Genomic DNA, 14,825 nt, shown 5'->3' on the forward strand with positions numbered 1-14,825 from the left:
TAAGTCCAATATTCAGTCTTATTTCAGCTCTTTGGCTCTCTAACAACTCTTGAAGAGTATATTTATATCTTTATCTGCTAATTTATGTTATATTAGCAATTTCACCAGCTGTTCTCCCCGTGTCTGCGTGGGTTTCCTCCGGGTTCTCCGGTTTCCTCCCACAATCCAAAAGACGTGCACGTGTGAGGTTAATTGATGACTCTAAAATTGCCCGTGGGTGTGAATGGTTGTCTGTCTCTGTTCGTCTCTATGTGCCCTGCGATAGACTGGCGTCCTGTCCAGGGTGGACCCCGCCTCACGCCCGATGTCAGCTGAGATCGGCTCCAGCCCCCTGCGACCCCAACAGGGACAAGTGGTTGAAGATGAATGAATGAATATCTTAGTTTCTTACTTTGTCTGTGTGCCATTTGGTGCTGGATGGGTAGTGCACAGTGGGTTTATCAGAGTGTTTTAATTGAAAATAGGTAGATGAGAGTGGTGTGAATCAAAATGGTAAAGTTTGGGGCTTCAAAGGGCTGAAACATGCTAAAAAAGCCCCCCAGAGCATTTTAGCACAACCCCTACCCCAACCACTACCATACTTTTTGCACATCCTGCACAAAACTGCACAACGTTTTGTTGTTTTTAACTATTAAATTGTACATCATTTCTTATATATGTGACAGTATATTTTTCATATTTTTATGGTAATTTTTCTATTTGTGTTCTTGACAACAGTACTTTTCTTATTGTTTATTTATTTTTAATTATTGTGGGCATTGAACAAAGCAAATTTCTGATTCTGAGTTTAACAAAAGCTTTTTTTCCGTCAGCGGAAAAGCAGAAATTAAAAACTACTAGTAAAAGTGGAACTCACTCAAGTGTCATCTCATGATCTAAGTACAGGACTTTGGTCATGTGATAACTGGGGATTGTTTATACTATTGTGAGTCATTTGACAGTTTTCCAGAACTTCTCTCAGATTAACCGAAAGTCCTTCTTTATGGTGTCCTCTTCTGAAACCAGGCAGGCTGCAGCCATCTTCTCTGCTGAGTCATGATTCCCACCAAGCCAAAGAAAAGGCCTTTAAAACCCACCGACAATTTCTTATGGTTGCTGCCAAGTCAAGCACTGGCGAGCTCCAATAGCCGCATCAACAATTAAGGCTCTGAACTGGCTCCAGTTGGATTCCTTGAACCTAGGCTTTCGGTAAAATATAAAGAAGCTCTACAGATTTTTGATCTGAATTACTTCTGGACATGTGCCTCCACCAGATGTTCCACATCCATTCTCGATACATCTGGCCCCGTCCCGTTGTTTCCCCGGTTATGTAATGCAGGAAATGTAATGAATGGAAAGCTTTACCCGAGTGTTAAAAACACGCAGCCACATATCCAGAGATGGGTTACCAACCAAGATCCACAGTGTGGCAAAGACTTTGTGTTAATTTAAGGAAGTACACATTTATCTGGAAACTGCTTCTTCATTTGTATCAAATTGTATTTTTGATTCATGTCTTGCTCCGGCTAATATTTCGCCTACAGGTTGCATGTTCTTAAATTAATTCAATCTAATTAACGACACACAGAAACTTTGGGACGCATGGTTTCCAACATGGGTGTACTGTAATTCAATTCAATTGAATTCAATTTTATTTATAGTGCCAAATCATGACAGAAGTTATCTCAGGACACTTTACAGACTAGGTAAAGACCACACTCTATGACTTATTTATGATTAACATGGACCCAACAATTCCCCCGTAGAGTACGGTGGCAACGAAAACCTTCCCTATTACAGGCAGGAACGTCAGATAGACCCAGGACGGACATCTGTCTGCACCGGAGAGAGGAAGAAAAGGAGAGAGAAAGAGAGAAAAGACGGACAGATGGACAGAGAGAGACAAAGACAGACACAGAGACAGAGACAGACACACTTCCAGTGACTATAATAATATACTGTACTGGTTGGTTGGGAGAAACGATTGTAGGGGCCTACAGCTTATTCAGCTTTTTCACCCTCCAGGCAGGTCAGTCTAGCCTGGTGAGGGTCATTCATATTAAGCCTTAAAGTAAAATTCAAATGTATCAGCTTGTCGTATTTCCTATAAATGTGACGTGTATACCTGTCTCTCCACCTCCATGGTAGAGATTCAGTGAAACAAGGACTCGTAGAGAACAGGATGTGCAAACCCCTGCGCTCCAGATAAACACAAATTTCACATTAATCATTTCAAACTTTTGTGTCTGAGTCTGAAAGTAAACACAGAGAGTAGCACTCTGGAATAGGCATGTTGGCTAACATCCATAACAACTTGGCCAGCTTTGTTTCTCAGCTAACATTACCACGGTGTCCTCTGGTGAACCCGGATCCCAGCCAGAGGCCACGTATTTAGTCTGGGGACCAACCACCCACCCCCACAAACTCCCATCGCCCCCAGAGAGCAGAGGAGAACACATACAGAGCAGATACTCAAGTCCAAATACCATCATGTAAAAAAGGAATACTCAATTTAAAGTAAAAGTCATGCATTCAAAATCTTACTTAAGTAAAAGCTCAGAAGCATGAGGAGAAAAACATTTTATCCATATCCTGTTTATTTATCTACAGACACTGTGTATTTCCACTGTGTATAATTTCTTTGAATATGTGTATATATGTGCTATTGTATTTATTGTTTCTTGCTTTGTTTTTCTTGTAACATATAACCGTGGGTGTTTGAAAGATGCCAACAAATAAAATGTATTATTATTAAAAGTACTTTAAAATGTAGAAAAAAATGACGCTATATATAATAACATATATTTACGGGATTATTATCGGTGCGTATAAATAAAATGTAAGTAGCATTTCTGTATTGTAGCGGTTTAATGTGGAAAATAAACTGCTGAGAGTTTATAACAATACATTATACTGTATATGTAGTACAAAATAAGCAGTAACTACAGCAGTAAAATAAATGCATTGGAGTAAAAACTGTAATATTTCCATTTGAAATGTGCAGCAGAGGTATGAAGTTATAAATAGAGTTATGTTATAGAGACTGATATTATTATATTAGCAATTTATTTCAATTTTATTCAGGAACGATGCATAACTCCTGTGTATAATTTGTAATAATCTGTATCAGCTTTCAAATGAATCCTGCCGGGCTCTAATTTTGACTTAACTGTTTTTATAGCTACTTTACAGATTGAGATTTAACAATTTAACTCAATTCAGTTCAATTCAATTAAATTTTATGTATAGTGCCAAATCATAACAAGTTATCTCAGGACACTTTACAGAGTAGGTACAATACATGCTTTTTTAATATAATATAGCAGCTCCAGAAATGCTACTCACATGGTTATCCATCTAATGATATAAAATAATAATGTGTTTTAAATATATGAAGTCAAATATTTATATAAATCATAAATATTCTGCAAAAAATATTGCATTCAAGTGCATTTTTCCCCCTGATTTACTGTTTTACATGTAATATGAACTTTTACACTGTGGTAATGCTGCTGCAGATGCTTCCTGGCACTGACTCACACGACAGGATTTCTTCAGAAATGAGGAGTGAAAGACACAAAGAGGGAGGAAGGAGCCCTGGCTGATCATAACCGGTGTGTGCACTGTACGTAGGCCGGCCCACAGGGAGTCATTTATGGGGAAGAGGTTACTGTTGCTCTGTACTGTAAATCTCTTTATTGGCCAGGCTGTTCACACACCACCATGTGACCGTCGGTAACTTCATCAGACTTCGGCACACTCACCACCGACCCAGGACCTGCCTCTCACCGTGGATTTACCATCGCATGGCCCCGTTTGGCCACTTCAGCTGTGAGTGTTTTCCAGAAGCCCACCCCCGGCCCTCTCTCTGAGATGTTTTGGTTCATGCAGGGGCTGTGCTCCCTACCAGCGTTCCTGGTGATCTGGTCCTCCGGCACCTTCATCGTTTCCTACATTATTGCGCTTTTCAGACATGATGTCGACATCATCTTCCCATACATAAGGTACGTTTGAATCACGCGCGTGTGGTCTTTTTTTGTTATTTTATGAAATGTTTATTCTTTGATCTTTAACAGAGGTATAAAAACAATATTAACAACACGCGTCGATGCTTTATTTTTGGTGATTCACGAGAAGCAGAGTTTAGTTTCGTTTTCACCAAGTTCACTTTGGCTGCTGTCCAAACTCCAGCTGCACGTACCAACACAGTCCCACACACATCTGTTATAGTGCGCATCTTTGCACCTGTTTTTGCACAAAGTTAGATTCAAGATTGGAGAAGCTTCATGTATCCCGAGGGGAATGATTGTGCAACCGTTTCAATACAAAGATGGGAAAGGATCAGAGTGACAATAAGCATAAAAACATAAATCAAAGAAAAAGAAAGTTAACATCAAATAAATCAAACAATAACAAAATGTGACAGAATGCAACAGACACTGTGGTTAAACGTAGGTTTATACAATATACAACAATACGCAGCGTGCAGTTTAGCAGCAAGTTCCAGCTTTAGCTTTAAATACTTTAATTTGATTTAGACACGACTGCAATTCAATTCAATTAAAAAAACTTTATTTGTCCCCGGGCCGGGGGGCAATTCAGGGCACACAGAGCAGCAAATAACGACAGTGCAATTATACAAAAACATTTTAACCTAACAACAAGAATAAAGTGTAAGAGAAGAATAAGTGTCAGGATGTTAATGTGTTAGTACAGGTAGAATAAGTGTGTTAGTGTGTTAGTACAGGTAGAATAAGTGTCAGAAAGACTACAGTTTGAAATGTCACAAATGCAAACCTGCATCTATCTAGTCTCACCCCAAATAACGGGAAGTGATCTTCACTTGCAATGTGAGTGCTAAACTGCGGATTCCTTTTTCCCTTTTAGTGACACAGGTGCATACCCCCCAGAGAGCTGCATTTTTGGCCTGATGACATTCATTTCTGCATGCGCAGGTATTTTTCAACATGTGCATTGTCACCTCTGTAAAACTCCTTTTAGGCAACTTTGGTCTTTCCAGGGGAGGAACCAAGCCTTCCAAAGATGTTAGTCACATTTCCCTTTTTTTTTTTTAAGAAAATGAAAGTAGAATTTATTTGTTGGGATGCAAGAGGATTTTTTTCTTTCAAGTGTGAAAAATGCACAATCTCCCCTTCCCACAGGAATAGCCACCATATATGCCAGGTACAAGTTTGTGGAGAAGCTGAGTGAGGACGCCACCACAGTGGTGAGCCCAGGACTCAATCAAACTGCTCTCGTGCTTGGGATGCTCTCCTGTCTGGGCATGTGTGTCGTTGCTACGTTCCAGGTAAGTCTCCTCACACGTGGTGCACATTTCAATCACATGAAAATAAATGTTCTATAATGTTTTTTTTTACTTTTTTGATTGCAGGAAACAACAGTGACAGTAGTTCATGACTTAGGAGCTATGCTGTTCTTCGCCACGGGTATCTTATATACAATACTCCAGTCTGTTATATCATATAAAGCCTACCCATTTGGGTCCTCCGTGGGTGTGTGTCGAGCACGTCTGGGTATCGCTCTCATCGCCTTTTTGGCATTCTTCCCCAGTATCCTTTCACAGAGGTCTATGAAAAAGCATTTGGTTTCCTGCTGTTCTGTCCACGTTAACCAGCATTTAACCGAGAACTTCTCTTCATGATTGCAACGTCATCCTCTTGTTGTTAAGAGGAGTCATTAAATGCACACAATCGCAAGTGCCAGACATCATTAAATGTCATTTTCCTTAATGGATAAATCAGCCGTCATCTGTGCGTTCTTTGTGAGGCAAGCCACGCTGCACCGAGACACACAAGACCAGGTAGGAGGCCGTTTGTCACTATATGCAGTACTTTGAAGCTGAAACGATTAGTATGGAGGACAAAAACACCCTCACTCAATTAATTAATTTATAAATAAAAACAGAAATAAATACATCAATACATTTTCAAAAGAATAAGCAAATAAATACAGAAATAAATAAATCGAATAAATATATCAAATAAATGCTGAAAATATAATTATGTGCATTTATTTATTTGCATATTTCCTTATGTATTTATTTATTTATGTATTTTCTTATTCATTTCCATATTTATTTTATTCCTGTATTTATTTATTTATTACTGTATTTATTCCCATACTAATATTTACATGTATTTATTGTCGTATTTATTTCATTCCTGTATTTATTTATTTATGTATTTATTCCTGTATTAATATTTACATTTATTTATTTTCATATTTATTTATTCCTGGAATTATTCCCATAGGAATTTTTATTTAATATGAATTTATTGTATTTATACGTTAATTTACTGATACCTAATTATTTTTTGGTCCTCTGTAGGTTTGTCACTGGACAGATAGATAATCAACAAGTATTTTAACATTTGATTAATCCTTTGTCTTTGTAACTGTAGTCCATCATTTGACATCAACAGTCACATGCTGAGTACTGATTGTCTGCGTCCCTCTCTCAGGATTATCCCTACCACGTAGCCAGCGCTGTGTGCGAGTGGATCGTTGCCTTCAGCTTCATCTGCTTCTTCCTCACATACATTGACGATTTCAAAGTGAGTATCACACCATCAAACACCCTCTTTTTAAAAAAAAAAACAAATTAAACTGATGGTAGGAGTTCTTATTTCTCTCTGTGTTTACTTCCTACAGCTTTTTACCTTACGAGTGAAAACGGAAAACGTGGAGTAGATAAGTCTGCGGCTGCCAGTCAAACTTTGTATATAAGAAATGTGCTGCATTTGTTTTTGTAAAGCTTTTATGCACATACATTTGCATTTTACACTGCAAGGCTTTTCTATAAGAGTCTGTGTTCTGCATCACCTGACTGCTTTATCACAGTACTTACTTTGTTATTTATACATTTTGAACAACTGTCCGTCTTTGTGAAGTTTGAATAACAACAAATGACCACAGCCTGTATCTTTATACTTTTTATACAAACTCAAATAATTTTTTTTACAAGATTTTACTCGTTTCTTCCTGTGTTCAAACTTTGACCTTTGCTCTTGACTGTTGCCACACCGGCGTGACACGTCCTATCAGTCCTGTGACCAGTAATAAGAGAAGTCAATCACTCTGTGAACACATGATAGCCGCACATGTGGTTAAATGAGAATACCGCTCAAACTAATAACACGTCCATCTGTGGGTGCACGGTGGCTGATGTTCTGAGACTACACCGATACTGTGTAACATTACTTCAGATGGGGTTATTATTCAAATGCTGCCAGCGCCTTAACCAAAGATGTATTTTATTTTTAAGCATTTTCCAGTAGTGTTTTCATTGAAACGCTCGACTGTCGCGACAACAAGATAGGTGAGGCAAGTTTATTTGTAAAGCACAATTCACTAACAAGGTAATCCAAAGTGCTTTACGTAAAACATTAGAGACATTGGGGGGAAAAAACACATAAAACATCATTTAAAACATATAAAAGAGTGTTACAGTTACAGAAGTTAAAGTGCGGTTTACTGAAAAGCAGCAGCGAACGGAAAAGTCTTCAGTCTTGATTTAAAAGACGAAGAAGAAGATGGGTAGAAAAAGCTTTTTATGGATCCAATTCAGAGTTCAAGTGCCTTTTCCTTCAAAAAATTGTTTAATTTGTAGAACGTTCAGGGGCAGCATTTCCTGCATTTGACACATAAAGTCAGAAAATACAATTATTTTGGTAAACAGAAATATATTTTAAAGGTCCCATATTGTAAAAAGCTTTCAGGTCTTTTATTATTATGAAGCAGTTGAATAAATACTATGATAGGATCAAAATGATCAATCCACAAAGAAATGCACAGGTATTCAGAAACTGTGACTTTAATCGAGCTGTCGGGACTTCTGTAACTCTGTGATGCCACGACTAAACTATATAAAGGTAGAAGATGCGGCTACAGTGCTGTTACAGTCATTTCCCGGCTGCAGTAACGGTGCAGAGATGCAGAGATTACAGATGCGTAAGACCTGGAAATGCTGACAAATCAGAGCGGACTGGGCTTTTTCAGGAGGGCGTCTTAAAGAGACAGGTGCTAAAACGGAGCTTTCCAGACAGAGGGTGAACACAGGTATATTCAGACAGACAGCATGAGAAAAATAATGTGTTTTTTTTTAACATAAAAGCATGCAAATGTGTTCCAATAGAAACCCAAAATACAAATATCGACCTGAAAATTAGCATATGGGACCTTTACATTTCTATTTTTCTAGATTGTTATATATTAATCAAACCCAAGGCTAGAAACCTTTAACTGCAGATATATTTTAGGATTAATAAAGATGGACTTGACACATGGGAAAGTGAACACATACTGTCAGGCTACTTGATATGTTTTAATTACCTTCAACATATTCCTTTCACGGGAGACGAGGTGGTGTAGTTTTTAGCACTGTCGCCTCACAGCAAGAGGGTTCCTGGTTAGAATCCCGGCAGCGGCCTCTCTGTGTGGAGTTTGCATGCTCTCCCCATGTCTGCGTGGGTTTTCTCCGGGTGCACATGCACCTGTAAAATTGCCTGTAGGTGTGAATGGTTGTCTGTCTCTGTGCGTCTCTATGTGCCCTGCGATAAACTGGCGTCCTGTCCAGGGTGGACCCAGCCTCACGCCCAATGTCAGCTGGGATCAGCTCTCGCCCTCCCCCCGCGTCCCCGACAGGGACAAGCGGTTGAAGATGAATGAATGAATGAATATTTGTATCACATGCTTGTGACATCTACTGTATCATGCTGAGATGTATGTGTGTCAGTCGAGTATCAGCTGAAATATTTCACTGACTTTTGGAGCATTCTTTTTGTTCTCTATGTTTTTCTGTGATCTGTAGATGAAACTAACATACAGTATTAAAAAGATCAACTCCTGTGCTGTAATTGTGCTCACATGAACACAGATGATTAACTCGTCCACTATTGATACTGTATTTACAAGGGTGACCTTTGTTTTGTATTCACTGACTCTGTATTGGTACTGTTTTGCTTGTGAAAATGATGTACTGTACAGATGATGGTGTGGTGCTGAACTAAAAAATAAACATACAACTTTTTTTAAAGCAAACCAAGTTTATTACAGATCCAAAACATCTTGCTTTAGTACACAAAGTGCTTTCCAGACAATTCTTTTTCACAGTCTTTACAGTGTAATATCCATTCATATGGTTCTTTTGAATACAACAATTTGTACTGAAGCATTCTTGGCGTCACTATTTTACATTTTCGGGCATACGTCTTAATCAACGGGACGATAAGTTGATACAACCAACAAAAAATGCGGTTTACATTGTTCTGACAGGTGGTGTTGTCACTGATTTACCTCTTTGTGCAAGTTTATTTGCTCTTCATTTCAGCAGAGGTTGGACATCGCTGACAAAACTTTAAAACTCTACAAAGCCATTTCAAAATTCAGAGACATGTCAATGGAAAAATGTTAGTTATGTCGGTACCTAAAGCAGAGACAGGCGGCTTTATTGAATACTCATTTCTGATTGGTCAACTACAGCATCCTACGGTATGTTTATTTCCGATGCAGTTCTGATCAGAGACTCTGGAGGACCAATTTTAAATCACTAAAAATCATTTTTAAGTCAATATGTTGTGTTAGATTATTGATTTCTTTAAGGGAGCAGGTCGTTATTGCAAATCCAACCTCTACCGAGTGATTCATTCGTAAGAACATGTCACTCGCTCTACATTATCCCCATTATCCTCATTGTTTGTGTTTCATTGGTGACGTAAGCTGCACATGCGGCAGCGTTTGAAAGTCTTAAGATGGATTTTTATTTATCGATAATAAGTTAGTGAAACAAATCTTCAAATATCACATTTCTTTCTTCAACATTATTGTGTAGAAATGTGTCGGCAACCACAAAAACAAGTGTGCAGAGGTCTGAATACTTTCCAAAGTCACTGGAATTTAGTCTAAAATGATGAAAATGAAAATGAACACAGAGCAACAGATGGCGGCTTACACCGAGTGTGCTGTAGTTTTTGTTCCTCCAACAGAAGCCACCTGTTACGTACCGGTGTTAACGGTGATCCCTGTGAAAGTCAAACATCCAATTTGTGTGTGGTGTTGAACAAGGGAAACCAATGGAGACACCAGTTCAGAACTCTTGTTTGGATATTGTTCATATCATAACTGACTTCTTATATAATTGATGAAGTATGCTGTACGAATAATATATCAATACTGAAAGATTATTGCGATATTTTTCTCTGGCCTTAACGAACAGAATTACAATGTACTTATTAAACATTCAAAGTATCTTACATACATTTATTTTTTAATAACTTTCAACTGATGAGTGCATCTCTTAGAGGCGTGATATTAGTGTGACGACCACAAACTTCTACACTTTTTGTACAAAAATGACTTAATAATTGCCATGTTCTGATGACTAACGTGATCAACAAGGGGAACTATTCCCTGTCTTTGAATCTGTCAAAAACGCTAACTGTATCAAAAACAGAGGAGGTCGCTGACCGACTGTAAGAAAAACTATTTCAGTGCTTTTACGCTGAAATTACAATCACTCTGGTTGGAGTTTCCTGACACAGGCACTCACTGGTATTCTTTTACAGGCACAACCTACTTCCTTTCCTCGGTACAGAAGCTCAGAGTAGCGTTTGGTCTTTACAGGAAGCTCCGAGGGCGACGAGGGGCCGAGGGCGGACGTCAGTCGCTGAAAGACGATTCACTATCAGAGCTGGTGGCGGCGACATCTTGATCCTCCGTGCTCCTTGTCCCTCCATCAGGCACAGGGGCATCCGGGGTGCTGTCATCAGCAGCGGAGGAAATGTTATTTGTTAGTTTCATAAAAAGAAACATTAATATAAGTCACCGTAAAACACTCACTCAAGCAAGTTTGGATCCAAGCCCTCCAGGACCATTTTATTCTTTATAGCCATAACTGGAACTCCCTGTGGCGAAGAAAACATGTGTTGAGATACAGAACATACAGATTAGGTTTTATTCCCTATAGAGTCCATAAGCAGGTGTTAAGTGATCTTACCACTTGAACCATTTTCAGGTATCGAGCATAACTCGGGTCCTTGGCCACCGTCATGACGTTCTCTACAGCTGCTTCTGCTTTCGGCGGCGCTTCAGGCTCTGGTGCAGTCTGAGTGGGCTGCAACGGGAAATATACAAATGACTAGGACGTTTGAAGTAGCAAGTGGGTTTTAGACTGCACAGGATATCAAAGGCAGTACCTTATTTTGCTGTTTTAGTAGGTGGTACTCTCGTAGGCTTTAGACTTAGCAGAGTTTGTGGTTTTTGTTTGTACTATTTATTTCAATTCTTGAGAGTTTAATGAGAAGATCAAAACAACTTGTGTCTAAATATGGAACTACAACCTGCAGCTGGTTAGCTTTGCTTATCATAAAGAATGGAAACGGAGGGAAACAAATATCCTGGTTCACTCCAAAACTCAACACCTGCTTACTTACAGGCAGCTCTAAATCGCACTCATCAGCTCAGTGTATCTCATTGGTTTGGCTGTAGAGAAATTCAATTTTATTTATAGTGAAGAATCATAACAAAGGTTATCTCAAGACACTTTACATATAGAAAAGGTCAAAAGCACACTATGAAAACAATTTGAGTGTAAAGTTGTAGTTTTACAGGGAGTTAAGGAACTTCCCTCTGGGTCCTCGTCATCACTGCGAGGTTGCCAGGTTGAGTGAAAAAGCCCCAGATAAAACGGGTTAATGGTTGAACTTTAGAGGTGAGAGTTAGACTGTTTCCAGGTCTTTATGCTAGGCTCAGCTAACCATTTAAGCCTTTTGCTTTGTCAGTAACGCACAGACACAAGGGTGGTATCAATATTCTCATGTGAAGCAAACTGTCCAGTACAATCAGGGATGAACGATATTTAAGTTTTTGAAGATATACGATTTGCCGATATTTTACAACTAATTTGTCCGATAATCGATATCGATATTTAAACATATATACTCTTTTTTTCCCCCCCACACAGAATTGCAGGGATCATCAAGTCTCCCCCCTAATGGAATTAACATATTATTATGCAGACTGTCATCGTGTTGGCCCGACGGTAAACAAAGACATAAAATACAAAGCTTAAAATTACGAAATATTCATTCCTTGTTTAATAATGAGGAAAATACTTAAACTTACGTGTCAAACATGCAATATTTATTCCTGACAATTGATTTTAAACAAAACAAGTAAAAAACCTCCTAATTAAAACATGAGACGCCGCGTTGCACACGTAATCCTCACACCGTCGGGTCGATGTTACGTCGGAGTCGCATTTAATCTGATTAAATCAAGGAAGCAGTGGTCTAGTTATTTATGTCGTTGTGTTATCTGATAGTTTATTTTAAAGTCATATTGACTTGGCCTCTACCGATAGCTTGCCGATATTATCATGCATCCCTAAGTACAATGGAAAATATTTGAGAGACTCATCTGTGCTTTTTGCTTTTCTGCGGTACAGTGTGACTGAAACACTATTGTCCATATTGTCTATTTACCTCTGGGGGAGGCAGGGTTCCTGCTAGTGGACCGTCTGTTTGACTCTGACTGGTGTTAGAGGGTCCGTTGGCCTGAGCAGGTTGCCGCTGACTGAGTCCATCTATTGTGACGTCCTCCAGCCCGGGAATGGAGGTCAGCTGCTCAGAACGTTACACAATTTTATATTTGATCAGTGCATGGGCATGATATGTATGTATAGTGTCATAACCTGCAAACAGGGTGACTGAAGAGGCTCAAGATCTCACCTTGGCTTCCAAAATGCACAGGGTTGTTTCAATCTGCTGTATGCGAAGAGATATGTTTGCAAGTTTCTGTGGGGAAGAGGTTTAGAGTTACAGAGGTGTGTGAACTAAACAGGACAGCAGAAAAGTAGAGTACGAGAAGATGTACCTCTTCACAAACCGTAGAAAAACGGTTCAGGAACCGGACTGTGTGCACAACAAACTGATTGAGATAGGCAACGACTCTTCTCTGTTGGATAGCAGGGACCTGAAGGAAACAGATACAACACATTTTAAGAAGGAACCCAGGGTGTGATGTAAAGAGGACATGAAGTAATCCCCCCAAACCGTTGCATTCCTATCAATTTTAACATAGTAGACATTGAGAAATCAATTATTTGATACAAGTTTGATATGAAATCAGCCTTTTATGCGTAGTAAATGTATGCTGAATGCACCGTATACAATATTATACAGCTGCTTCAAGTTATTGCTACAGGCTACGAATGTCTTTAAAAGAGATATAAAGGAAGTTCATTACAGCTCAGCTGACGTTACTATTGCTAACAAACTTTATTTATTTAATACAATATTTAAATACAAACTTATAGGAAAAAAAATCCCCAAAATACTTTTTTTGCTTAATATGAAAACAATAGACAAGAGAGGGAGAAGAATAACATGACAAAATACAAAAGTAATAATAATAATAATAATAATAACAACAATAATAATAATATTAATGAAACAAAAAAGGAAAGAAAGTAAAGATTTAGCTTTGTTTTTAAAATGAATTGAGTGTTGGATTGAAAAAATGTATTGCTTGAAATCATTGGAAAAAGCAACAAAACGCGGCTTCTTATTGGTGAATTTGCATGTATGGATATGGTATTTTGCCATAATATTACAATAATAATAATAATAACACAATAACAATAGATTCTTCCAATGCAAGACCAGATTTCCATCAATATTTCCAATAATAAAATCAAACATTAACATTATCTGACTTGCTAAACAGAATGACAACTGTCCTGCAGCACTATTTTGACTCATTTCTTCAACATGTGGCTAAAAATGTTGCTAATGTTAGCTCTTTAGATACCAACCTTGGTGAGATCAACACCAGACCCGACGATAGGCAGCCCGTCCTCGTCCATGCTGGTTATATTTTATATTTCCTGCTGATTATTTATTATAGTTTCACTTCTTATAAAGATAAATTTCACTGCAAACACAGATAAAAAGGCAGGAAGCTGGACATGGAGATGGGAAAGATCTGCTGTGAAACGTCTCATGTGACTCCGGACTGCGTGATCGTGTCGTGACGTCATGACGTCGAGCTTTTTCTGTTGACGTGTATCTCGTAGACTGTATACGGTTGTTTTTTTAAAATGTAATATCTTTAATTCATTTTAATTGTCATTGCTCATGTCCCGTGTTTATTTATTGTTTTATTTTCTGCCTTTTTATTTTATTGTGTATTTAAACACGTTATCCTCCTAATTTTTTTATTTTACTAGTTATGTCAATATAATTTAAGATTGTATTGTTCATTGAAAGAAGAAATTACTGCCTTATATTTACATTTTGTCTTTGTCAAGTTCGATGCCGAAATGTCCTACAAATGTCTTATATTTGTGAAAAAATGCAAATAACGTTTTTTTTTAAAAACAACAACATCCGGTTATGTCTTGTGGCAACAATTAACATTTTTCTAAAGCTTATTATTTTTACATTTTTCTAAAGCTTATTATTTTTACATTTTTATAAAGCTACACATCCTTTCAATATGTGTTAAAAATATTTTAAGGGAACTGGGAATTTCTTTAATTTTTCACTTATGTGTAAATATGCTTTCACTATTGGACAAATATTATTTCTCCAGACATTTTCTTGAAATAAATTAGAGATCAAGTTATCTTTAATATAAGAAGAAGTTACAATTTCTATTAAACTGTGTTTTGGGGCTTTATTTTTATTTATTCTTTATTATAGTGATATAATTAAATCACAAATTACTACATCTAGTTAAACTGTAGACATATTAAACTGATGATGAAGTTAAAAACTTTATAATTAAGTGCATGTTTTATGTTGACACTTTAAAATAGGAGAGAAATT

At 37.8% G+C, this 14,825-nt stretch overlaps 2 protein-coding genes across 2 annotated transcripts; one reads left to right on the forward strand and one right to left on the reverse strand.

The window, feature by feature from the left end:
* Positions 1–3,599: 3,599 nt before the first annotated feature.
* Positions 3,600–8,899, forward strand: dram1 (DNA-damage regulated autophagy modulator 1). Its single transcript, XM_083935285.1, has 7 exons — positions 3,600–3,983; positions 4,867–4,934; positions 5,142–5,287; positions 5,372–5,549; positions 5,742–5,800; positions 6,462–6,554; positions 6,652–8,899. The coding sequence occupies exons 1-7, from the start codon at positions 3,853–3,855 to the stop codon at positions 6,688–6,690; spliced, it is 714 nt and encodes a 237-aa protein (XP_083791411.1). The 5' UTR covers positions 3,600–3,852; the 3' UTR covers positions 6,691–8,899.
* A 215-nt stretch (positions 8,900–9,114) lies between these two features.
* Positions 9,115–13,987, reverse strand: washc3 (WASH complex subunit 3). Its single transcript, XM_083934920.1, has 7 exons — positions 13,811–13,987; positions 12,871–12,969; positions 12,726–12,791; positions 12,480–12,617; positions 10,994–11,110; positions 10,837–10,901; positions 9,115–10,756 (listed from the first exon to the last, which is right to left on the reverse strand). The coding sequence occupies exons 1-7, from the start codon at positions 13,859–13,861 to the stop codon at positions 10,657–10,659; spliced, it is 636 nt and encodes a 211-aa protein (XP_083791046.1). The 5' UTR covers positions 13,862–13,987; the 3' UTR covers positions 9,115–10,656.
* Between the last annotated feature and the right edge of the window lie 838 nt (positions 13,988–14,825).

Source organism: Echiichthys vipera (genome assembly GCF_963691815.1).
Source record: "Echiichthys vipera genome assembly, chromosome: 20".
NCBI lineage: Eukaryota > Metazoa > Chordata > Actinopteri > Perciformes > Trachinidae > Echiichthys > Echiichthys vipera.